This window comes from Furipterus horrens, unplaced genomic scaffold, assembly GCF_987537825.1.
Source record: "Furipterus horrens unplaced genomic scaffold, mFurHor1.1.pri manual_scaffold_5, whole genome shotgun sequence".
Lineage (NCBI taxonomy): Eukaryota > Metazoa > Chordata > Mammalia > Chiroptera > Furipteridae > Furipterus > Furipterus horrens.
The window spans coordinates 53,615,886-53,642,763 of NW_028327175.1; the positions used below are offsets into that span (position 1 = coordinate 53,615,886).

General features: G+C 35.5%; 1 protein-coding gene and 1 long non-coding RNA gene across 4 annotated transcripts in view; one reads left to right on the top strand and one right to left on the bottom strand.

Moving 5' to 3' along the window:
- LOC150008636 (uncharacterized) overlaps nt 1-19,126 on the bottom strand; it is a 50,676-nt gene extending 31,550 nt beyond the window's left edge. The window contains exon 1 of the long non-coding RNA XR_016511126.1: nt 19,001-19,126. This is a non-coding gene — a long non-coding RNA (uncharacterized LOC150008636). The remainder of the gene's footprint in view (nt 1-19,000) is intronic.
- VCAN (versican) overlaps nt 1-26,878 on the top strand; it is a 96,989-nt gene that overhangs the window by 26,084 nt on the left and 44,027 nt on the right. The window contains exons 5-7 of one of the 3 annotated variants that reach the window (XM_090276449.1): nt 958-1,251; nt 7,815-8,563; nt 8,846-10,751. In XM_090276449.1, the coding sequence (XP_090132575.1) occupies nt 958-1,251; nt 7,815-8,563; nt 8,846-10,751 (2,949 nt within the window). Of the gene's footprint in view, nt 1-957; nt 1,252-7,814; nt 10,752-26,878 lie in introns of all 3 variants that reach the window. The other 2 variants (XM_090276450.1, XM_090276448.1) reach the window with 2 other exon arrangements.

The following is a 26,878-nucleotide window of genomic DNA, read 5'->3' on the forward strand; positions in this document are numbered from 1 at the left end:
AAGCTGTCTGGCATTTCCAGACTATTTTATTATGACACGTTAAATGGTAATAAACATATCCTTCGTTCATTGGGCCTGGTGATTAACAAAGTAAATGTTCAGCCTTTCTTTGTTAATCAATAAGCAAATGTAAGAGTCTCTCAAACTTAGAGCCCCTGCCAGGACACAATGTGTCTTTGTGAGAAACGGAGACAGGTGTCCCTCTGGGCAGACAGGTTGCAAAAGGTATCTACCTTAGGCAGAGCAAGTAGGAAAAACGGTGCCCCTTCCTCCCAGGGGGACAAGGATGCCTTTCGCTGGTTGAATGGGAGCTTATGGCCCCCGTTCTCTCTTGGTCCTGACCATGTGCAGGCAGCAGCCTGCAGAACAGCCCCAGCATCCCTGTGTTCCAGACGGGAAGGCAGGTAACAGCATTTCACTCTGCTTCCATCCCTTCCTGACTTCAAACTCTGGTGGTGTTCTCATTTTGTTGTTTGATTTGATGGGAGTTAATCCATTTTTATGGTAGTGGTATAAGAGGAGGGTCCGAGAATTACTATTTGACTTTAGGATAAACAAAGTGAAATAACCTCAGTGACAATTCCGTACATCTTTTTCTTTCCAGCTGGCAATGTTAATAAGTACATCACAGGCTCTTTCATTAAAGAGAAAGCTTATTTCTTGGACAATAATCCAAAAATTCACTTGGAAAGGTTTGTTCATCTTAAAAAAGTTAATTGTAACTTTATTATCAAATAACTGCTTTTATGGCCATAGAAGCATTTATTTGATAATAAAGTTTTCATATATGAAACTTTTCAGGTATGTGTTATTTCTTATCATACATAAATAGCAACAAAATTAAGTAACTATTATGTTTTCTTCTTTAAAGTGTAAGAAGCTGCTGCCATGCCATGAAAAAGTATTACATGCTTTCCTGAACCATGCTCAGGGCTTTTTTTCCTCTTGTTATTTCAGGTGATGTGTTTCACATCACTGCTCCCGATAAATTCACCTATGAGGAGGCTGAAGAAGAGTGTGAAAACCAGGATGGCCGGCTGGCAACAGTGGGGGAGCTCCAGGCGGCGTGGAGGAATGGCTTTGACCAGTGCGATTACGGGTGGCTGATGGACGCCAGTGTTCGCCACCCTGTGACTGTAGCCAGGGCCCAGTGTGGAGGTGGTTTACTTGGGGTGAGAACCCTGTATCGTTTTGAGAACCAGACAGGCTTCCCTTCCCCTGATAGCAGATTTGATGCCTACTGCTTTAAACGTAAGTGTTTGATACCTTTTTAAAATTTACAGATTAAAAAAAAAATGCTTTGAAGGCATGCATTGATGTTCAACTCTCAGTTGGAATGGACTCCATATCTTGTAGTGTGTGCACAGAATAGAAACAGTTCAGTGATTTTCAAACGGAAGCAAACAGAACAGCAATGAAATGGTTAAAACAATAGGAAGTTTGATAAATGGTTTTATAAAGAGGATGAGGACATGTTAAGTTGAGGTCTTTACTGTGTCCTATTGCACATGGAACATATTTCTGAGTAGTTATTTTATATTAATTGTAGTCCTCAAATGCAATTTGATAGTTGGTGTTATAATGCTGAGACCAACTGTGGCTGAGTTGAATCCTTGAATTCTGTTTATTTTGTCTTTGGTTTATCTTCCTTTGAAATAGCAGAGAATTTAAATATCAGTAACTGCAGGTGAGTACTTGGAACTGACAGGGATAATCATAACATTCAATTAATACCTAAAAAGGAATCATGCTATATATAATCTCCACTTATCTCATTTTGTTTCAAGTAAGAGAAATACATGCCTTCTAATAATCAATTCCCTTGTATCAACTGACATACAATACATATATGCTTTTTTGTGACATATGCTATCTTCATTAGGTTGACTACTTAAAATTGGTTTTAAATAACATTTTTCAACATTCATGATACAGTTATTTAAAGTTTTCAAGTGACCTTAAATTATCTGATCAAAAGTAGTCACATGATATAGTATCATACTTATAGAATATTTAATTAAACAGGCAAGTAATCCAGAGACCATTGATATTACTGTCAGGACTATATCATGACAGCTAAAAAAAATATAGAATTTTGGAATTATGTTTAAGATACAACCATGTTATACTGAAAATACTGAATTTTTTTTTTACTAAGTTTCTAATACATCTTGTTATAGCACTATGTAACAGAAATCAATAGAAAATAATTTATTATGTGATTGGTTTCTAAAGTCAAGCACAGGCATTCTTCAGCAACCAAAAAGACACAGTCAGGATATCTGAGTAGTCAGCAGAATAGATGTTGGAGCAACGAAAAGGCGTGATTTCACATACTGCTGTTTCCCAGCTCTGATGCCTCTGTTTGGATCTCCTCCCATGAGCTCAACTCTCTCAGTGGTAAAGCCATGTGCTGTGTATCAGTGCACTACAAATGGGCCATAAAAAGGCCATTGAAAATCCTAGTTTTGTTCCTAAACCCTGAAACAACAGCAAAGTCCTCTTTAGTGATTTCTAGGAAAATAAACAAACAATAATAACACCACCTTATCCCTAAAAGTAGAAAGATACGTATTCTTTTAAGCCACATTCTCATAACAGTTTTTTTTTAAGTAGTTCAAACTCTATGATCGGTGTTACATTAAGTGACTGATATGATTAAGGAACAAAATGAGATTAATGTGTGTTGGGATGAAGTGGTTAGGGAGGTTAAATTAGAGAGGAAGAATTCTCCAACTTCACTACATTGCTGGATTGTATTTTCTTGTGCTTTATATATAATTGGCACGAGAAAACTTTTAAACATTTTTTTCTCCCCAAGGGTAAAATTTAAACCAAAGTGTGTCTGTAGCCACAAATAATTCATCCCAGTGTATTTTAAACTATTTGTTTGAATGAGGAATTCACATGAATGAATAAAATAGAAAGGTATTTAGATTCCAATAAAAAAACCACCTAGAATCTACATAAAAATCTTTAAAAGTTGCAAAGTTTAGATCTGTTGTTTTCCCTCTAATTCATTTGAATCTATGTAACTTGGAAATATATGACTTGCAAATATAATGGTTCAAATTTTGGTTATTGTCCCACATAAGCTAAAGGCTAGATTTTTTTGTTTCTTTCTTCCCTACCTAAGACCCTATTATATTCAAAATTTATTCAGTGCATAAAAGGCTTAGAATACTTAGTCATAACATAAAAACCTTTCTTAAAATACACACAATGCCAACAGCTTCCCCAAATTATTAATTCATTTTTCAAGGATTCTTTTAATGTACAGGGTGTGACAAAAGTAGGTTTACAGTTGTGAGCATATGAAAAACAAAAGTTTATTCTTGTATTATTATATATTAATTATTGCATTATTTTCCATATGAGCAACTGTAATCCTACTTTTGCCCTCCCATTTATATATGTTTATTTTAATATATATATATTTAATTTGAAAAATATTCTCAAATGACTTGATTGCTGTCCACTTTTCCCACATAGCTGAGCAGTGACTAAGTTCTGTAGGGTGAATTTTGTAGGAGTTGTGGCCTTAGCGACAGTTCCAAAAGTGATTTCAGAGATATATAGTCGGTTTGATAAAATAGAGGAATTTAGAAATATAATTATATTTTTCTTGTTTCCTTTTAACAAATATAGAAAGTGTTCTTACAGCCACTTCTTGGTGAGTGAACAATAACAAATCTCACTTTGCTATAATTCCCTTTTTCTTCTAAAACCATTGAATAGAACATTAATAATGGCTGATAATATAATTAGAATTTATTTTTATCAAATAGATTTTAAAAAACTACTAAATTAATGTTTTGGTGAAATAAAGTTTTCCTCTGTATTGCCCTGTGAAGGTTAAACTAAACTGTGTACTTTTGATTTTTCTATCACCTCAGAGTTAAGCAAGCTATGTGAAAGTTAGAGTTTTCAGGGCTTTGGAAGATCACCCATACACCCCCAAATTTAAGTGAGTCAAAAGCATTCAAGACATGATAATCTTTCATTCAATGTTATTAATGATTTTCAAGACAAGGAGTAGAACATGTTTCCTAGCGAGCCCATTCTAATGTCCTATTGCTATCACTAAGATAGTTTTTCTAATGATCTAAATCCATTGTATCAGAGTTTGAGCCCTTTTTCCTTTTTAAGTTGGAGACCAAAATCTATAATAATATCTATTTCTATTATTGAACACAACTGTTCAGTTGTTCCTCAACTAAAACAATTTTTTGTTTTGAAATTTCAGTGTGTAAACCTCTAATCACCTATGTGATCTTGCTTTGAATTCTCATTATTTTTCACATCCCTCTGTTTGACTGAGCTTGAAACTAAAAGTAGTGACCTAAACAAGGCTAAATAAGTGCCCCAAATTCATATGCTTTCTTACTTACATATTTGTTTACTTTTAAGTTTGGTCTGCCCTTCTAACCTATGGTCAGTTTATCTTTCTTGTCATTTTGTCTTTCTTGTGCCTATAATCTGACCATAGGCACCAACATTTACCCTTCTCTAATTGGTATTTTTTAAATGTTTTCTGTTTATTGAATTTGAATCTGTTAGCATTCATTCACTCATAAAACTTCTTTTAAAAGTTTGAATTTTAATCTCATTGTTTCAACCCTTACTTTTTTCCCAACTATGAACCCAGAGTCAACCTATTGTATATCCACTTTATTTGTAAATTCCTATGTTTATAATTATTTATGCACAAAACATTTAATCTAGAAGAACTAATTTGAAATTAGTTATTTTTTTATAATGTAGGTAGTATGGGCATAAGTTAAACTATGATGCTGCTAATAGGGTTTTTATATTTTATTAGAAAAATCTGTTTGATGTCTAACAGCAGAAGCATGGGGAAGATCGTTCATAGGACATAAAACACCATGAGTACAGTGATGTGAAACATCTGTGTGGGAGACAGCTGCAAAGGTTGGAAGGGAGCTTTTGTGGGAAAAGCAGCATGCTGATTTCTGCTGGCTTCCTCAGCCATGAAGTTGAAGGGCATGGGTCACTTTCCAAGACACACACTTCTGCCTGTGAATGCTCCTTCTGCAGGGATTGTGGTCTTGCCTTTATAATAATAATCATTATTATACAACACTTATTCATATGATATCTCTTCAGAGATACTTATAGTTTTAAAAATGAATATTTGGGGTGGGAGAAATGATTGAAACAAATGGCACAGATGAGGTGATATACTGAGTTATGCTGGATATAAAATTCACCAAACCCCAAAAGGAAGTCTGAAGTTTTTCATTCCTAATAGTATAATTAATTAACTTAATTATAAGCAGACATTTTAACGAGGCTCTAAAATTATTGAAAACCATTGTTGTTGTTGATTTAATCACATGAACCCTGGCTTTGTAAAGGAGATTTTTCTGAGATTTATTAAGTCACTTCACTGTGCCAATACCAAATGTTATACTAATTATTGACAATGACATAGTTATTTAGTTTTATTTTAATCTGAGTTCTTCATTTTTCAAACACAATACAAGAGTTTTCATAGCACTGTAGAAATCGCTAGTACACACAACCTGGGTTGGAGCGTAAGGAGACCCGGTTCACAGGCTCATTGCTTGACCCTAATGCAGTTATCACCTCCTGTGGAAATACTCAAAGAGAAAAAGCAAAATTACCTCTTTTGTTGTTAATAATATGATTCATTTTTATCTAATATGTAGTGTGCTAAGTGTTTATATTATGTTTCCATGGGAACTTTCTCTCTATGCACATTTCACTATTTCCCTAGAGAATGCAGTTATAAGGCAAACCTGATATCTGGCAGTTTAATGAGGTAACAGTTATGGAATTTCAGAGGGTATAGATAATTGAATTAAAATAAAAAATAGTCAGCCACACTTTGCTTCCTGAAGTTGCTCATGTCAATCAAAATAGACTAAAATGTCTTCCAGTAAATGAATGTAGAAAGAATTTTTCTTAAAAAAATTTTTTTAAAGGAGAAAAAGGCTATTTAACATAGTTTGAAGAGTTCAATCCTTTTCTGAAGTTTAGTTTTGTTTTACTATAAAAGAATAAACAGTGACAGGCTTTAAAGATTATTTAAGAGCACCATAATGTAAATAGCCACCAGGCTTTTCTTATAAAGTTGGTTAATCTGGGCTGTTAAAGCTCAAATCTGACTTTCAACAAAATAATATCATTTTATCATAAAAGTTTTTAAATATACTTTATTTTTTAGAGCAGTTTTAGGTTCACCACAAAACTGAGTGGACAATGCAGTGATTCCCATAATCCTACTATCCCTACTCAGACACAGCCTCCCCATTACCAACATTCCCCTCCCTTCACATGTGTTACAGTTGATGGACCCACATGGACATATCATAATCACTCAAAGCCTATCATTTACATATGGTTCACTTTTTGTGTTGTATATTTTATGAGTTTGCACAAATATATAATGACATGCATTTACCATTTTATTCATACAGAACAGTTTCACTGACTTAATATTAACTTTTTACACGATAGATGGAGCTCAAAGGTATCCAATTTTGTTTTCCAAGGACTTCTGTTTTGGCCTTATTAAGAGGAAGACACAAGATAGTATAGATACTACAGACATTACTACTCTTAACAGGGGAATAGATATTACCCATAAAACTAGTTTTAAGTTATATAGGATATAGCAAAAGAACAACTAAGTTTTCCTCAGAATAGTTCCTTTTGAGTCTAGTGGCAGCTAGTTTTTGATTTTCAAAAGTCTGGATTTGAAAAAAAAAATAACATAATCTTCATGTACTAAGCTGCTCCATTTTCCCATGTTGAGAAGGAATCTTCTCTACAACACTGTCACTTTTATACACAATTTAAATATCTTTAAACAGGCCAGGCAATTCTCTGTAAATCTGGATGCCTTATAATGTAGCATTTTATGATGACATGTTACTTTTTATTGCCAGAGCCTATTCTTTCTGATGCTCAGGGTTGTTTCCAGTGATTTGTAATTACAGACCTAAAATATATCATGTGGGTATTCTATTTCCTGTTCTACGTTTGGGTTTCATGCTAACATAGGCCTGGAACCAAGACCTTTTTACATACACACTGCATAGAACATAGAACAAAAGGTAGAACTACAGTGAAAACCAAGCAGTCTCTGCCAGAAACATTTTATTATTATGTATTAGGAGCACAGCTACACTAGAGTTGAAAGGAAAGGAAGACAAATGTCCAACACCTGGAGTCAAGTGAAGGGTGGTATTAAATGTTAATATCCTGTTTTTATGACACCCTCCACATTATGGACAATGAAATAGTTTATATGTAACTTGGGCACATTTGATGTGGCTTTTTGCTGTTTTGTAATCTGAGGCACTCCCTCTCCCTTGAGACACTATGCAGCTTGAGAAGGAGTGAAAAACCTTGTGGCAAAGTACAGAAGCTTCCAGAATAGTAATACTAAGTTCTCTGACTAGGTTTCAAGTTGCTGCTGTGGTTTCCAATAAATCGCCTACCAATTCTTTCCAAACTCTGCATTTATACATTTTTGAACATCTCCTTATGTTAAAATGATATAATATTCAACTTCCTTAAGCCAAGAACAGTCAATCATATCTACAGGTAGAAGCAATGATAACCTTACAATACAAAATAAGCGATCAATTGGTGACTATTAAATGTTCAGTTGTTTTTGAGTTAATTTGCATAGTCTTAAGACTCCCATCTATCACAAAACACTTTTGGGTCACCCCAAAACAAACAGCAGCATTTAACAAACATTGGACGTGCAACTTTTTATTAGTGACTTGTCTAATCAACTCTTTGAAATTATTTTCTAGCTAAACAGAATATATCAGAGGCTACAACCATCGATCTGAATATCCTTACAGAAACTGCATCACACGGTTTATCCAAAGACCTACAAACAGTACCTGACAGAACTACACCAATCATCCCTTTAATCACTGACTTACCTGTCAAAACAACAAAGTTCCCTTCTGTGGGAAACATAGTCAATTTTGAACAGAAATCCACAGTTCAATCTACAGCTGTCATACACAGATTAGCCACTGAACCACCCACACCTGCTGCAAGTACCAAGAAGCTTTGGGATATGGACTATTACTCACCTTCTGCTTCAGGACCACTTGAAAAGCCAGACATATCTGAAAGTAAGGAAGAAGTGCCCCAAAGTACAACTGTCATCTCCCCTCATGCTACTGATTCATGGGATGATGTCACGGAAGACATACAAACACCAGAATCAGTTACACAAATTGAACAAATAGAAGTGGGTCCCTTGGTAACATCTATGGAAATCTCAAAGCACATTCCTTCTGAAGAATTCTCTGTAACTGAAACACTGTTTGTATCAACAACAATGACCCTGGAATCCAAAACTGAAAAGAAAACAGTAAGTACTTCTTCTCAATCTGTGACCACAACCCAAGAAGATGGTGGTGAAGACAGAACATTTACAGTTGGACCTGCCCAGAGCACCTTGGCCTTTAGCCAAATACCTGAAGTCATTACAGTGTCAAAGACATCAGAAGATGCCACACCCACTCAACTAGAGGATGCAAAGTCGGTCTCAGTATCAACAATTGTTTCACCTGTACCTATGCCTGACCGCGATGGCTCATCCATGGACACCTGGGAAGAGAAACGAATTAATGGTAAGACAACTGAAGATTTTTTGGGCCGGTATGTATCCACCACACCTTTCCCATCACAGCATCATAGAGAAGTAGAATTGTTTCCTTATTCTGGTGATAAAATATTAGCTGATGGAATAGCCACAGTTATTTATCCCTCTCCACACACAGAAATGACACGAGGAAGAGAAAGAACAGGAACACTAACACCAGAGATGAGAACAGATACTTACACCAATAATGTAATACAGGAGAAGATCACCAAAGATCCATTTATGGGGAAAAGGGAGGAAGAAGGCTTCTCTGGAACGAGGTTCTCTATAGCTTCCTCAGAGCAAATTCACCTTACAGAGTCTTTGGTGGAAACGACCAAATCCTTTGATTTGCCAGCGCTGACCACAACAAAGCTAAGCATTGCACCAACAGAGGCAGGAGATGTGGAGGCAGACTTTACAAGATTAGAAACAGATGGCTATCAAGATGCTACAAAGTATGATGAGGATGTTGCCACAGTACATTTGACCCACAGCACTTTAAATTCGGATGTGGTCACTGTATCAAAATGGTCATGGGTTGAAGGTAATACAACCTCAAAACCGTTAGGGCCCACAGAACATGCAGGTTCTCCTGCCTTACTCACCACTATAGGAGTGGCTGGAAAGGATGAAGAAATCCCAAGTTTCACTCAAGATGGAGGATATGAATTTATTCTTACCCAAGACAGTACTCAAAAACTGTTAGAGAAGTTTACTGAGGGAGATACAACAGATCATGGGAAATTCACAGTTAGATTTCAGCCCCCTACATCTATTGGCATCACAGAAAAGTCAACTTTGAGATACTCTACAACTGAAGAAAGAGATCTACCTGTCACAAGCACAGAAGGTCGTGTTGCTCAGGCAACCATAGAAGGAAGCACTTTGGATGAAGGAGAAGATATGGATGTCTCTAAGCCTGTGTCTACTGTCCCCCAATTTGCACACACTTCAGATGTGGAAGGATCAGCATTTGTTAATTACAGTAGCACCCAGGAGCCTGTTACTCATGCAAACACTACCTATACCGTTCCTCTTTCTATAATTCCCAAGACAGAATGGGGAGTGTTGGTACCTTCTGTTTCATCAGAAGGTGAGGTTCTAGGCGAACCCTCTCAGACTATTTCTCCTGAAACTATAAGAACAACAACAGGAATTATACAAGGAACAACTCAGGACGAATTCCCTTGGAAAGATCAGACTCCAGAGAAACCAGTTCCTGCTCTTGGTTCCACAGTTGGCACAACCAAAGAGGCAACAGCACTTTTGGATGAACAGGAAAGTGATGGGTCAGCATATACTGTCTCTGAAGACAGAATGATGACAAGTTCTGAGAGAGTTCCGGCTTTAGAAACAACTCCCATTGGAAAAATTGAGCACACTGTGCCTTATCCACCTGGCGCTGTCACTGAGCACACATCCAAAGCAGGTGAAGCAATGACACTGACACCAGGCCCGGGGACAGAGGTATCTTTAAGTCCAGGGGCTGAACAAAAATATGAAACTGAAGGTACTAGTCCAAGGGGAGTTATATCACCTTTAAAGACCAGTATTACCCAGCTTATGGAAGAAACCACTACTGAGAAAAGAGAGAAAACATCTTTAGACTATTTTGACTTAGGCTCAAGATTACTTGAAAAATCCAAAGTCACAGAACTCCCAGAATTTTCAACGCTTAAAACTGCAGTTCCAAGGGAGATCACTACTGCCTCCAGTTCAGTAGACAGACCTCACACAACCTCAGCCTTCCAGCCATCTTCAGCCTCCACTGAGAACCCGCCTCTCACTGACAGGGACCCCAGAGAGGAAACAACCCGTGACATGGTAGTCACTGCAGAATCAACACCTCGTGTTCCTCCCACTACCCTTGAGGATATTGTAGTCAAGGAAATGGGAACAGATATTGATAGAGAGTATTTCACAACTTCAAGTCCTCCTTCTGTTACACAGCCAGCAAGACCACCCAGTGTGGAAGGCAAAGAGGCCTTCAGACCTCAGGCACTTTCCACTCCAGCACCCCCGATGGGGACCAAATTTCACCCTGACATAAATATTTATATTATTGAGGTCAGAGAAAACAAGACAGGTAAGTCTTTGCTTTCTAGACATATCAGTCAAGGCAATCACCATTTTATCTTGAAAATTACTTTTGGAAAAAAAAGTAACATCATACCAAATGTTGCCATTAGAAGATAACTGGAGTGTGAAAAAATTCTGTGATTTAGTTTCACATATTTGTACAAGTATTGGAAGAATATGTTAAACAATTTGGAAGAATGTTAGGTACAATTTTATTTTAAAACTTATAAGAAGCCCTGCTTTGTCATCTAATATAACCAAATCATCATGTTACATCACTTCTGAACATGCAGAGCAAAGTGTTTTAATTTCAGTGTCTTTCCATGCATTACTACTCAAGTGTAGTACTAGACTGTGTTAACATTCCATTGGTCTTTAACTATTAACCTTCAGTACTTAACACTGTGGACAGCTAAAACCGTATTTCATATTCCTAGGGTTGACAGAGAGACATCTAAAGGTTTGCTATAGTCTTTCTTTTCCAGGATTTTGCCTGTTCATTATGTGACTTGTGGGGTGGGTGATATGTCTGCTCTTTAAATGTTATTTCATGTAAGTTCAACATGTTTTTAAGCTGTTGTTCTTGGGTGTTTTAATGAGGCTTTAAATGTTCAGAATAAATACAGCCTAGCTCAGTTCTAGGAAATGCTATAATTCATTACATCAATGTCAGCATTACTTCTTTTCCCTACAACCAGGCTATAATGCTATTTATTTTATGATTTAATTGTTTCATTTATAGGAATATTTACAATGCCTTGTATTTTGCTTTAATATTTTATTTATCTCTTGGTGAAAGGAACAAAAGCAGTTCTTTTTACATTGATTAATACAATTTTTATTATCAAACATAACATTTCTTTCTAAAGGTCAGACCATACCATCTTTTAATTTTGGTAAGCTAAATTGAGACTACGTAGAACATACAGGTCAGTAGATCAGTTCAGGTTTGTTTCTCTCTTTCTAATACAGGAGTCAAGATTATTGATTTTAGTTAAGTTGCTAAATTCTCATTTTAATATGTGAATTTTTCCTTGAGAACTTGGGTTAAAGGAGAGATTTTTTGTTTTGTTTTGTAAGCAAGTTTTCTTTAACTGTTGAGGTATTCCCCTCAGGGTGTCATTTTTCTTAAGAGCGATACATCCTCATTAGAGTTCTTAGGAGTGTACCTTGTTGGAAACAAATAGGTCACTGTTGTTATGTCATCAAGGCTTCTGGTGTTGTAGGTGGAAACCTCACAGCTTCTACTATCTACTATCTAGAATTTTCTCAGTGTGAAAAGCTCTTGCCAGGGCAGTAAACAGAAGAGAAGGGAATGCATTCCCAGAGTATTGGAGTTAATCTTTATTTTCCAATACAGTTGAAAGCAGCCACCATTCTTTTCCTACGAATGATGCTGTTTCTTGGAGACTATAGCGTATTTCCTACATTCCATTTCTGCCTCTTGGAACTGGAGCTGGAGAGATGATTTGCCAAGTAATGCGAATGAGGATTGCTGTTAGTAGGGTTGGAAAAGGGAAAAGAAGTTATTAATATGAAAAGGAAGAAGTGAAGTAAAAAGGAATTACTGCCAACATTAAAAAAAAAGTATTTGAATGGCTATGCAGCAGTTTTTCCCACTTTAGATTACTCTTTTGTTAGTGTAAATATTAAGTTGAATCAAATAATCTAGAAAACAGAAAAAAATGCTCTATATTGGAAAACTTTTAAATGGGAAACTGTTAAGGTTAGAGTGATCAAATTACAAAGTGAAAAAGTGGAACTCCATATCCCTGGAAGGACTGGCAGTTATAGAGAAAGAAAATCTGAGTTTATAAATGGTTACTCAAAATGGAGGGTCTGAGTAATCTAACCCAGAAGCCATTTATACAACAGTGCATATTTATATTTGAGTTGTGAACTTAATTCAGCTTTGTCTGGGAGACATGACTAGGTGTTTCCTCTCTACCACTTTTAAAACATGGGCCAATGATTAGTCTTCAAACTAATTTTTGTTCAGCATTGATAACAAATGGCCAGAAAACTCTGTGAAAAGGGAATACTTGGTGATCTCCATAAGGACAGGATTCTATTATCTGGGTGGTTTAAGCCTAGATCTATCTAGTTTCCTCCCTCCATTTCTCTCTCTCTCTTTCTCTCTCTCCCTCCTTTTCTCCTTTTTCTCATACTCTCTCTCTCTTTTATCATGTTTGTGTACTTCATATATGCCATTTTCTTTATGACTAAAAGCATTATTTAATAAGACAATGAAGTTAACTCAGATATGCTTACTTTTACTTTTATTTGTTTCCTATAAGAAATTTAACTTTTCAAGCATTTTGAACTTTGGCAAGGGAAACAGATGTTAAATTAATGAGTTCTAAGGCAGGTGTATATAAATAAAGAAAAATACATATGTGCCTGGAAAACCAACCTTTTTATGTATCAAGGCACATTTTTCCAGACTGGAAAATCCTTGGTATATATATGCATGAACTTATATGACTCTATTCACAAACATAGACTCGACCTCTACATATACTGTATATCCAAGTAAGCAAAGATACCACCCATGCTACACTAAACCAAGACATTCATAATTTTTTTGCTGCACTCAGCAAGTCATATAAATCTTGATGTATTTTTTTTTAGTACTATGAAACAAAACATGCTACTCAGGACATGTTAATGTTATGTTTGTTCAAATGGATCTTAATAGCAATTTAGGGTGCTGTTGCTGGAGGGCACCGATAGTTAGCAGTTAAAAAAATCTGAAGGAACTTTTCAGCTCATAAAAGTTTTATGAGCTGAAAAATGCTGTGGGGTGTATTTAACAGTGGTTCAGGGGATACTGAAATCATGACTCCTGTCTATTTCAGGAGTAATTTGCACACCTGCATTTTGAAAAATTATTAAAAGGTTTTCTTTGTGAACATGTATGAAGTCTATGGGGTTTAAAGTGTAGGAAGATTTCATTCAATTCTGGGTCTTTAAAACAAAAAGAATGCTTTTTCGCTGAATAATCTGAAATAGCACAAGTTAGTGTGATAGACTGTGAATTTCTTTTTTTTAATGATACACTGATGTGTTTAAAAGAATAACTTGGAAATATGTAAATATTATTATGCAAATGCTCACAGTATTCACTTTAAAATAGGTGGCTTCTTAGATATTTTTTTTTTTTTCTTTCAAGAAACGAATTTATATAAACTACATACTCTGTTTTGGGCCAGCTTAATGTTATTTGTCTTGGCAGATTTTTTTCACTAGTTTTATTATTTATATTAATCTAAACCTAAGTGCAAGGCAAGTATAAAGCGAGTATTAAACTAAAATTATATAAATATCAAATATATAAAATACTTAATGTAATTATATTAAATATTAATAAGATCTTAAGTAAGATAATTTTGGCTACTAAATTAGAATGTATTTTGCCCAGTTTCCCTATTGAGAATTATGCTGACATAATTGGTTACATCATTCAGCAAAAGCTCCCATGTGATAAATCCCTTCTGAAATTTTGTTTGTACATTTGCGAAATGTACAAGAAGCTAAAGGTTTATTTTATGAATATGATAGTGTTGAGGAGAAGGTAAAGAACAAGGGACATTGGCTCTGAGAACAGGAGATATATGGGCAAATGCTAATATTTGTATCATTGATTTCACAGTCATTTAAAAAAGCTATTGTTTATACAAGATAGCTTCATATAAATGTTCATCATACATTTTATTTTTAAGGAAACTTCAATTACTGTTGTTTTTTTTTTTTATTATAGTATCAGATTCCTTTCTTCAAACAAAATCTTATTCAGAACCTTCATATTTTGAGCAGATAAAAGGATGGCTGCTGCTCTGGTTAATGTTTGGGAACAGAGATAGGAGCCCTACTGCCTTGAAATCTCCCCCTTAGGCCCTTCGGTAGTTTCTAAAATAACACATACCTCAAAACAGAGCTAAAAAGAGAGTGATATTATTTAGATAATTCAGAATAAAGCAGAATAATTACCCATTCCTGATTTTATAAAGTAAAAATATTTAAGTGGTCTGATTAATACCTTTTCTTACTATAATGATGCATATTTGTTAACATTTACCTTTAGATAACAGTATGATTCTGAACAAAATAAATCAGGAAAATCTAGTTTCAATCATCGATGCCTATGTGTAATGAAGAAAATATCTAGTTATGTTTCAGAATGTCACATGTATATGCAGAGCTAAATCATCAGTTCACACTTAGAGCTTGATATTTTCAGACTCTGTTTTACATATATTATGATGTTTAAGCCTCAGAGAGAACTTGTGAGACAATTTGAGAAAGCGTTGCAGGTGGGCTGGTGCAGGCACACTGAGTCTTACACTATTAGCACTGGGGCTACAGTCTTGGCACTCCTTGGAGCAATTTTGCAGTGAGGCAATTCTCTCCCCTGATGAACTCACAGGAGTGATGACCCCTGTTGGCTCAGCTGCTGACCTGTCCATCAATTCCTAAAAAAAAAAAGCGTAGACTATAGAAAGACTGGCTTTTCATTGGCATTCTATGGAACTGTTAAGACTACATGACTCAGGTTTAGTTGGCAGGTACTGTGGGAGACTATGCATGCTATTCAGAGACCTGCCATGGCAAGAGAACAGCTTGCTGAGATTGGTAGTTCTGGTTGCAGGCTGCTTCTTTCCTGCAGAATTTTGGAGCTCATCCTTAATTGTGGATGGGGCTGGTGCTCTGGTTCCCTTTGTGGGGCACCTGCTGTGGCTCCCTGCCAGAGAAGCAAATTTTTCTGAAGGGAATTAGGATGGCCTCTTCCCTCCCTCTTTGGCTGGAAAAGGATTGAATTTCTCTTCTATTAGTCAAATAATGAAAAAAGAAGAGACTATCTTTCCTTTGTTTCTATAGTATGAAGAAAAGAATAGACTTCAGTGTTTCTAAGTTATAATGAGCTTAGCACTGCACTACAGACCAAAAGTTGCCTTTTAAAAAACTTATAAGTGAAATATTTTTTTATGTATAACATGTACATACACATTACCACTCACACAAACTCACACAGAAGCTCAGTTTTTAAAATCCTCATTGAATGCTTTATAAATTCATTAAACTCAAGGAAAAAAGATTAAGAAATTAAAATTGTTTCCTTCACAGATTGAGGTTTAATAATAAAAGACATGTTCCATAGCTAGCTAAAAGAAGCTTTGTATCTTCTTCCTAAAGTGACCCAATACCAATTCTTCCTGAAAATGGCATTTGCAATGACAACTTACTGCTATTAAAAATAACTGCTGAGGTGAGGCATTATCCAAAGACAAGTGTCGCTTGGTTATCACTGGCAGTGACCCTGAGAGAAAGGCTTGCACTGTCATGTAGCAGAGTGTAGTCAATCAAGAGTTATCTTCAGGTAAAGCTACAACATGACTACTTTGACATATTAAAAGAGGCACAAAATAAACATAAACCATAGGCTCTGCTCCAAGAACTTTAAATGCATTTTGGGGAACCAGTATTAACACAATCAAATATAATTGCATTACAGAAACAGATTATGGTGCACTAAGTAATGTGGTGCCGGCTGTGAATGGCAGATTAAGTCAGCATAGCGAGGAATTGATGAAGGCAGGGAAGTCAGAAAATATTGCATGAGAAGGAAGAGACTTAAGCCAGGGCTTGTTGGAGGAGTAGATAAAAAACAAATTACTCGAAACCAGTTATCAGCTTATTGCTTCCCAACAGAGGCTCACAAGTGGGTATAAGCAGCCCCAAGTATTAACAGGCTTGGATTACAGAGAGCACTGTCTGCTTTAGGATTCTCCAGGAAAGCTACAGGTTCCTGGAAACCAGAAATATTCAACCAACTTCCTCAGGAGGGAGTGTTCTCATACTACCTTTCTGTTCTTCAGTGACTTTTATTTTTCTTTTTTTTATAAAGATGGTATCTTCTATGGGTTAAGTACATTTAAATTCTCAAGATATATTCCCATGAAATATCATGGTTTAGTTATACACTCGTGAAATTCAAAACTATTTTTTGAAGAGTGAGCTATATACTCCTAGAAGGTGATTTAAAGGTTTATTACATTTTAAGTCTAGTGAATTTTGAATCAATAGTATGACAGAAATAGGTGCTATATATTGGGGAATTTACAGTCAGTCTCTCATTATCTGCAATGTGGACCCAGGAACTTCTTAATTTGTCTGTCAAAATTTCTTGGCCAGTAAAATGGATGTAATGCCTATTACTGTATATAAGGAATACTGTTTTCTAAACTTTGATTGTTTTTTCAAATCACAGGGATTATAAAACAAGAAAGATGATCATGTATATACAGATATATGTATATATCCATTTTTTTTCACTTATTCAACCAATAGTCAGATAATTACCATGCATTAGTTTCTAGACTAGAATTAGAGTTTTTAAGCACACTGTGATATTTGGAATAAAATGGAAGGGTAATCAGTTCCTTTCACCAGATATATACAAGAGGCAGCTGATGTAGTTGAAAGAGCCTTTGGACATTGTTATTTGTGACCTGTTTTGATCTTGAATAAATTGCTAATCTCTAGAGACCTCAGTTGCTATAACTTTAAACATATATAATAATACTACAAACCAACCAAGTTGCTTAAAGGGGAAAGGAACCTCTTCAAGGGCTTGCCAGTCAGTGTGGTAGGCAACATCACACACATCTAATGCTCCCAGACAACAGCACTCCAAGCACAGTGCCTGGAACATGGGAACCAGTTAGTACAAATTAAGCCCCTCTCAGCTTTAGGAATTATATTTTTCTGAATTTTTAAATATAGGCATATTTAGACTGTTTTGTACTAAAAAGGTAAACACTGAGTTCTCTTAAAATTCAGGATGCTTTATACCACAGGGAGCCAAAAATAATTATACTTTAGTGTCTGCTTGACTGCAAGAGCTTGTTAAAATTTTAATCCTCTGTGCATTGTGTTTAGGTGATGCCAGTTTGGGTGCAGAGCAGAAGCAGCTGCAGCCTTTATTTAACATTTAAATATAATATCGATTCTATAGTCTCTACGTATAGCTTTCTGCTCTATTTTATGTGCAAAAATTGGGCTTATGATTTTGATAAAAACCAGTTTCATTTTTTTCAGAGCAAAAGAGGTTTTTTTGAATTCTTCATGAATTTTTTCCAGGTACTGGGCCTAGCTTCTTCTTGCATATTCATAGAACACATGGGCATTCCCTGCTGTCTTTTAGTTGTTGTCAAGGAAACCCCCTAGTTCTCTACACAGGGATCACATTCTTCTTTCTTAATAGCTCTTAGATCATTCATTTGTGCAATGAATAAAAAATGTATTCATGGGCCCAGACAGTGTTCAGCACTTTTTTGGAGGGGGGGTGGGCATAGCTAAGGGAACAGACATGCCTGGTGAGAGAAGCAATAGAGATAAAAGAAAAGGAAAAAGAAATGCTCTCTGGGGTTTTATTTTAATGAGGTAAAGCTACAAATTTTATGTTTTAAAGAATCGATTGCGTATTTTTGTCAGTTTACAAAACACTACACCTCAATGAGACCAGTTTGTCAGGTACAAAAGAGTTGGTTATTCAGTACCTTTAATGACAGAATGATTTCAAGAATGACCCTGGTTGGGGGCAGTAGGGATAGTCGTGTTTTGGTGAAAATTGTTGTATATTTTTTCATTTGTATTGAAGTACTTTGGAGTTTTTACAACATAATTGAAATGATATAAAATGCAAAACATTCTTTCATCCTAAGACATCACATGTACAATAGAGACTCTATTGGCCAGCAGACTATAATTATTCTGAAAATGAACAAATTGATTCTTTGGAATAACATAAATTATGAACTTTCTAAAGACTTGCCAAAATTATTGCAATGATGTATAAATTATTTTTTCATTAGTAATTTAAGATTTAAGTAGAAGATTTTAAACTGGAAAGAAAGTATTGGTGGAGGAAGAGGAAAAGTTGAATTAAATTTCAGTCTATGAAAATTTGACATATTGTGTCATGATATTGTACCTAGACTTGCTTGTGTGCATGTATAGTCAGTATACAAGAGCTTAACTGGCTTCTAGTGGCCTCGTCTTCTGACATTGTATTACAGTATTCCTAGTATCTCACAGGGTGATTCAGTTGCTTTGGCCGTATGATGCATATACTAGGTTTCTGAAAGTTGGTTTTTCTAAGTTGAGAAAGGGAAAAGAAACTATACTAATGTATAATTCTGTATAGTTTAATGGGATATAGTATAATTATCATGTTTCAGGATGTTGCAGTCTTACCTTACTCTGCTCTTTGGGGAGCCAGTTCACTATCTGAAGATAAAACATTCTCTACCTATCTCTTCACATCCATCCTCAGGAAATATTTTAGAGGGTTGTTGAAATAAAGTCATTCCATCAAGCTACTGTGTGGCTGCAGGAAAGAAAATAATGCAATTTATGAGTTAGTTGGGAAGGCAAATTGAAATAATTAGTAAGCAAGAGAGTATATAATAAAAGAAAATTGCTTACTTTAGTAAAAGGAAAAAGTAGAGGTAATATTAAATATGTTATTATAAAAAGCATCTTTAGCTGGCAAAGTCTCAGAATTGTCCTCACAGGAAACTTGGAACATTTATCCCCTCATTAAGGAACCACCCAGTTTACCTGGGAGAGTCCAGGGCTGCACCAGCCAGGCACCAGCCAGCTAGGTAACCATGATGCCTTTACATGTTGGGATTTGGGAAACACCAGAAAGTCACCCCATGCATGGAGATTGTTCACACTATTTTTCAACCCTGGCTATCACTCAGAATCACCAGAGAGCTTCCAAAGAAAAATATCCACTACCTCACCCCTCACCAGACAACTTAAATCTGAATTTCTAGTGGAGCTGGTCAGGCATTTCTATTTTTTGTTAGTTTCTTTTTTTAATTTGCCTTATTTATTTTTATTAGTGGTATCTGTATTTTTTAATGCACCCCGTGTGACTTTGATGTTCAGCGAGGGTTGAAAACTAAAGGCTTTCTGACCTACAGACAGCCCTGGCAGAAATACAGAAATTATTGGGGAAGTGGCTGCTTTAAGGTTCTGCCCCTTTAAAATGTACTTGATCAATTTTAAGGAGGAAAAAATATGTATGAATCAGTCTCTCTTGAGTGAAATGGTGGTCTTTGATCATATTTTGGGAAGTGTAGTTTTTGTCACAAATGTTAAATGAATCTTGACACCTGTAAGTGAGGAAGAAAGTAAAATTAAGAACCACTGAAACATGTTTTTAAAAGTTTCATGAGTAATGGTAATTGAATCAGAAGTAATATGGAAGGGTGGAGGATATATCTCAAATTATCCAGAGCTACATACCTTATTTTGTTGTACCTATGTTACCTTCCCTCTGCCAACATGGAAATTAAAAGGAAATATGTATGCTATGATTAAGGATTATTATGGCTCTACTGATGTATATAGTATACAGTGGATATTTACATTTGAGGAAAATAGTGATTATCCCCCTGATATAAGCCCATATAGAAAGCTGGATTTGGAAAGTGAATGAGTGATGAAAAAATATTGAGGCTGTGTCTGCACATTTAGATTACCTGGATTTTAATATTCATTGGTGTTTGAACTATCTATATGGTTTTTTAGTTGTATCTTAGAATTCGGGCAGTTATTGCAGCTAAAGAACACCAATTTCTTCAGTCTAAAATGCAAATCTTTTAAAGGAAGTATCAAACAAGATGAATGTAAACTTTTTCATTCTCGATGGTAATTAACTGTGTAGACATTCTTCTAACTAAATTCCCCAAGTAGGGCCTAAGTGGCCAGAGTATGAAGAGCATTACATGTTAAAGGATCCTTTCACTTTAGTTGTGGAATATTCAATTTAGTAAGGGAGGTGAGATAAAAATATATAAAAACAACGAGGGGGTTTATAAATAGGGGACATGTGACAAAAGTCCTGAGGCATACAAATCAAAAATACCACCAATTTGGGCTGGGGAGTTTTAGAGAGGATGTATCAGAGAACGGAGGGCTCCAGCTGGATCATTCATAAATGCATGGGAGAAGTTCCAAGGAGAATCTGTAAAGCATACCAGGGTGTGGGAAGAAGGGTTCTTCTTGAGCAGAAGTCTGAGACAGAAAGGAAGATACTGAGATAGGAACATGGAGCTGCTGGCTTCCCATGCGGGGAAGCAGAGAATAACATCAGCGAACTGAAGGAAGAGGAGAAATGTGGGCACCGTGAATGGAGATGTTTGAACACTTTTTTTTGTAGTGGAAGAGGTGACCGGAAACTACTCCTGGTTTTTGAATAAGTGGCACAGTTAAAAATAAAATGGTATTCGGTCAAGTTGAGCTTGGTAGCTATAATTTGGGAGGCTTAGAAAAGAAATATTTGTATATGGGGGAACAAAAGGAGGTTTACAGTTGTTTGATGGAAAAATAATACAATAATTAATAAATAATCCGAGAATGAACTGTTTTGCATACTCATAGCTTTAAACCTACTTTTGCCCCAACCTATATTTATTTATGAGAGACAGTTGTTTTACTTTAGTCAAAGGTTTTACTTAAATTTTAAATCCATGAATCTGACCAAAGCATTTTTCTGGTGTTAGGAGACCTGGTATTTATCTATCTTTACTAGGCTTTGACAGAGTTAAAGAACTAAAGTGAAAAAGATATTAAAAGTACTGCCCTTGGTTTTTGTTTATTTGTTCTACTTTAAAGAAAACATTTAGAAACCAAGTAATCTGGCTTACTTCTCTTTCATATAGCTCTTTATGCTATTATTCAGACATGCTTGAAGGTCCCCGAATTTCTTGAGTATGCTATCCAGCAAAGCCCTTCTTTAAAAACTGGAAGTTATGAAGTCCTCGAGTCTTTTCTATAAGCAGGAAGAGCTCACACTCAGCGATATCTCCTTAGGCACACTTACAAGACTGTATCTAAACGCGTTCCTTCCACTCCAGGGAATAACATTATTAGAGAATTATGTGAAGTTGAAAAAAGATGTGATTCTCATTTATCATCCACAAAATATATTTGCCTCATAAAAGTAAGGTCGTCAGAAAGTCTTATTGTTTATACATACATATTACCCTTTCTGGGTGTAAAATTCATGAGCTGAGAAATACTGAGCTTCTTGCTCAGCGAGAAGCGGGAATTGTCAGTGTAAGAGAGCACGCTGGGAGGCTACACCAAATGTACCTTAGCAAGCAGAGGTAATAGAGAGAGGTGGGTCACACAATCAGTATTTGTCTCCTCATCTTTCCTTCAATCTCTCTCACCTCTGGGAGGTTGAGTATTGATATAAATATCACATGATTTTCAATCATTAAGATAATTAAGGAGGCAAAAATATCTGACAAGATTTGAGGAAGGTGTTTATATCTTGATTACTATGTCTATTTTTAAAAATATCCTGAGTTGGCACTATTTTTAGTATCTCAAATTTTGAAAATGTTGAAGAATTTAGGATGTCTGAGATAATCTGGTTGAAATTCACATTAGGTGGTTTTCTTTGCTTTGTAGGAAGCCAGTTAGCTTTTTATTTTAATTAAGAACGTTAAAGGTGAATGAAATTGAAGCATTTGTTTCTGAGTGATTATTATATCTTATAGGTGTGTGTCAGAAAAGCTAAACATATTAAAGAACTTTAAGTTTTTTTCTATTTAAATATATTTAAGTGTATTTCTCACACACTTCCATATGACTGTCTATTGTGTTTTTAAAATAAGAAAAAAAAGTTCCTTATTGTATTTCTGCTGAGTAGTTTGCTATATGCTTACATTTAATTGAAAGCTCTTAGACTTAAATTGTAAAATTCCCTGAAGAGAACATGAACATTAGGCAGCTACCTATGCATCTTAGCGACTATGTTACGCACCTGCTAAGTGTGAGTGGGAGACTTTTGCTAGGTCAGTTAGCAATAAAGCTTTGTGTGAAAGGCCACTAAGAAAATCTGTTAACCATGGTACCAGTTTATTCAAGTCAAGCTGTTAAAATACATTCACATAAACATAGAAAAGATTATGCATACACTGTGTAGGGTTTGTGGTCTGACTCTTAAAATCCAAATAAAATTTATATTACCATTAGAATGAAATTCTAAAACAGAGCAGTCTTTCATAAAGACTTGTTCATCTAAGAGGTTAATTACTCCATCAGATTGCACTGTTAGTACAAAATTGAGCAGATCACAATTTTGGAATGATATACCTGCTTTCACAATAGCACTGATGTTGCCTCTACCATCACCCCTCTCCACACCCTACAAAGAAAGTTTTCTAATTTGCAATAATTATAGCTCTTGCAGCTTTCTGCTAACATGTGTAGTGCATGGGGGGTGGTGACAAGAAAGGGGAATGAGGAAGTAATTTTGGAATCTGAGTAAACAAAGGAGAGCACATGGGAATGGGGATTAGATGTGAGGTGACAATGACGGGAGTACCAGTGACAAGAAAGAATTCACCTCTCTCTACAGACAGAGGCAGAATTCACCACCACACCCTTGTGGTCTTAAAAGTATGAGAACAAATTGGCCACACTGAGAGAATAAAATATAAATTTATATGTTGGCAGAAAAAATGAACTTCAAAGTCCTAGACAATTAACATTTTTCTCACCCTCACACCTATATTAAGAAATCCAACGGACCCATTTGGAAGTTGAGTAAATGTACTTAAACAACAAATAGTTGTCGCTTTATTGTGAGAATATTCCTTTAAGGAAAAGAACAGAAAATAATTTCAACTGTTATTTTGTGTCTTTGTTTTATTTAAGAATGCTCATTTAGTGGAACATTTTTGTAACATATCAAATGAGCACTTTTTGTAATAAGTCTTTTCTTTCCAGTCACTGTTTAATATCATGTGCTATGGTTCTTTGGTTACTGCCAGCTTCGTGGTAGAGTGAGAAACATGAAAAAGCTTAAAATGATTCTATGTTCTCTACTTCAGGGAAGGCAAGTGAGATCAGATACTTGGGAGGCAGGTGAAAAAAGAAATCATAAGTTAAATGTAATGTTTCCTTTTAAAATAGGATAAAAGGAGTTTAATAAGGCCATTTCTCTAACCTGTTAACAAGAGTATTTGTTTTTGAGAGAGCAGAGTGAGACACACGGGGGGTGGGGGCAGAGTGGAAGTCTTAGTTCTCTATAAGGTTGGTAGGCAGGTGTCTGCTATACCTTCTGGTACATAACGAGTGCTCAGTAAATTCCATGCAGTCAATTGGCTCCTGCAAAGACAATACAATTGGGTGGTGTGCATGGTCGTGACAGTGCATTAAATTTTGTGTGAAGCCAAGCTGTGTTTGTATTGCTGTGATTGAATGGTGATATTTATTTAGATTATAAAATGGAATATACTGCACAAAACAGTTGAGTCTTTTGGTGGAATATTCTGATATTATGGTGTAATACGCCAAGGGAAATCTTCATAGATTTATGAGTAGTAAGAAATGTTGGAATTCGTTATCCAAGTGGAAAATGGACTCAAAAAGTGTTATACTTTGTTCAATGGCACTAAAATTGGATAAGATAAAGTGAATGCCAGGGTTTTTAATTGAATTAAATAGACTTAATAAGAGTTGATAGTCAGTGAAATTATTATATAAGTTGCTGATTCTCAATTAGAGTTCTTCTAGAAAAACATTTTGTTTTTAAATTATTGATTCTTTGGTAAAACATTTAGGTGAACATTGTAATGTGTCAGTTTCTTTGGCATATTGACATTTGACACACTGGCAATCTTAATATCTTCTCTTTCTGCTTTACTCCACTCTATTTATTTTTAGAGCTATTAACACCATACCTGATGGAACTTCCCCATATAATAATTCACTAAGAAGTTCATAGAATATCTTTATGCCAATTTTGATATTTTTAAATATTATTTTTAAAAGTAAAATAATTATTTAGACACTCATACAAGTTTTATAATAACAATGAGTGCTTTTACCATATTCCTGGCCTAAAAGTTTATAAATAAATGATATCAAACAGTTATTTCCTTATTAATCCTTGTGTTTGTCCAGAGAAGCTTAGCTGAATTATCAGTTTTATATCCATTATTTATAAAAAGGTAAAAAAATGTGGTGGGGATTCTTTATATTCTTGACACAGATTCATGTTTTTTATTTAAAATTCTTACTGTATTTAAATGGAAGGTACTATGTGAATTTAGTATCTGTGTGTGTGATGCTTCTTAATGTGAATTTTAGTTTTATTTATACCCAATGAAAAAGGTTGTAGGTAAGACAAATGTACTGTAAACATGAAAGTAGGCACATTTTTGAAGCTCTAGCTAAGTCTTGTATAGTACAAAATAGTTTAACAGAATCTAGCTTAACTCAACTATATTCAAATAGTATTAGCAGTGAGAGACTAATTAATGTGGTGATTAGATAGAATTATTGATGTGATATTTCCAGAGATTCATTTATACAACATGCATTTAAAATATATTCTCTTACAGACATATATATGCACGTACTTATTTATTCTCTCTCTCTTTTTTTTTTTTGTAGCAAAAGGGTAGACTTCACTGTAAGCCATATTAAAAGTGTTGTTATCTATACATTTTACTGTGTCCTCTTTTAAACATACACAACGTGGGGCACTGTAAGATCACTGGAACAACTTCAGTGATCTGATATTGAACAAACTTACTCATTTAATTATATATTTTTAAAAAGGTAAGACATTTAGTTATTTTCTTGTTTGGAAATTAGAAGTAGTTGCAACATCTATGGCAGAAATTATCTGCATTCATTTTATATTTTCATGAAATACTAGAGTTAGGCATTGGTCACACTTCTCTTATGGTAAAAATATGTTTTTCATTCATTTGAATACCCATGAACCTTTGTTTACATAGTTGAAAAGTTGGATGCATGGCATGAAATGAGATTAAGACATAAGAAGTGTGTGAAAGTTAATGAGGAAGGATATGTAATTAGGGTAAGAGTAAGCCATCCCTACACAAATAGTATTCTATGGAGATAATACAGTGAAGTGAAGATGGAATATAGAGAAGTTTTCTTTTTTGTTTTTATTAGAGTGAAAAGAATAGATGTAAATACATAAATGTCTTCTAGCTACATAAAGGCCTTGTGCTTTTCATTTTTTTTAAAAAGACAAACCATAGTTAAAAACATAGAAGGAGCTTTGTAGAGTTTTAATGAGAGTTCATATATGTCTATACTTATGTTGATGTATAAAGAATCAACCAATACCGGTTCCTTTTCAGTAGGGCCTTTTCTGACCATCAGTAAGTGCTAGATGTTGATACTTTCACACATGGAAGGGAGCGACTTCTTGCAACAGTAACAATCTCCCTACCGATGGGAGGAAGGTGTGGCTCCATCATAACTGTTCTTCCTGTAAGCTTCTCAGGTTCAGCCTGAGCGCCTTCAGCCTGAGCACGTGTGGCACGGATCGGGGCTAAGCTGAAAATAGTTCTGCGACAGTATTTCTGGGGGCTGGAGAGTGTGACTGTGCAGTCCTTGGGCTTTTCTTCATGGGTCCTTTTACCCATGGGCACCTTTTCACACTGCTGTGATACTAGGAATAGGGCAGCTGTAGTGACAGGACCCTTTTCCAGGACAGCCGAATATCACTCTAATGAGAGTGAGCGCCCAGAATTTCCTCTTTCCTGAAGCTTTGCTGGTGTATTTCTGGAGGCAGAAAAGTCAACTGGGCTTAGTAGTTTGTACCCTATGGCGATTACAATCTAGGGAATGCTCTAGAGATGTCTGTTATTTAACATATGCTAGTTCAAATGCTCGGATGTGACACTTAAACTTCCTTTGGAGGACAAGTTTTAAAAAGAACTACAATAGACCCAGTCCAGGTCATTTGTCATTGAAGAATCAAGGTGTAGCATTGTGGAGGGCTCTTTCTTTCTGGTACTTCCAGTGAGCTACAGGTTCATGCAGAGAGCGCCCCTCCAAGGCTTCTGCCCTGCGTGTGGAGGTGGTTGCTGTGTATGCAGCGGAGTCTTGTCTCACTGTTGCTTTGGGGAAGGGCGGGTTGTCACTGCACTGTAAAGGACTGTAAAGAAACCTCTCCTCTACTTTCTAAGGACAATCTTCTTTAGGACAAACCCTGACAAGAGACCAAAAGGAGTCCCTTCTTATTTCCTTATTGAATAGAGGGTGCCTATGCATCCTGTT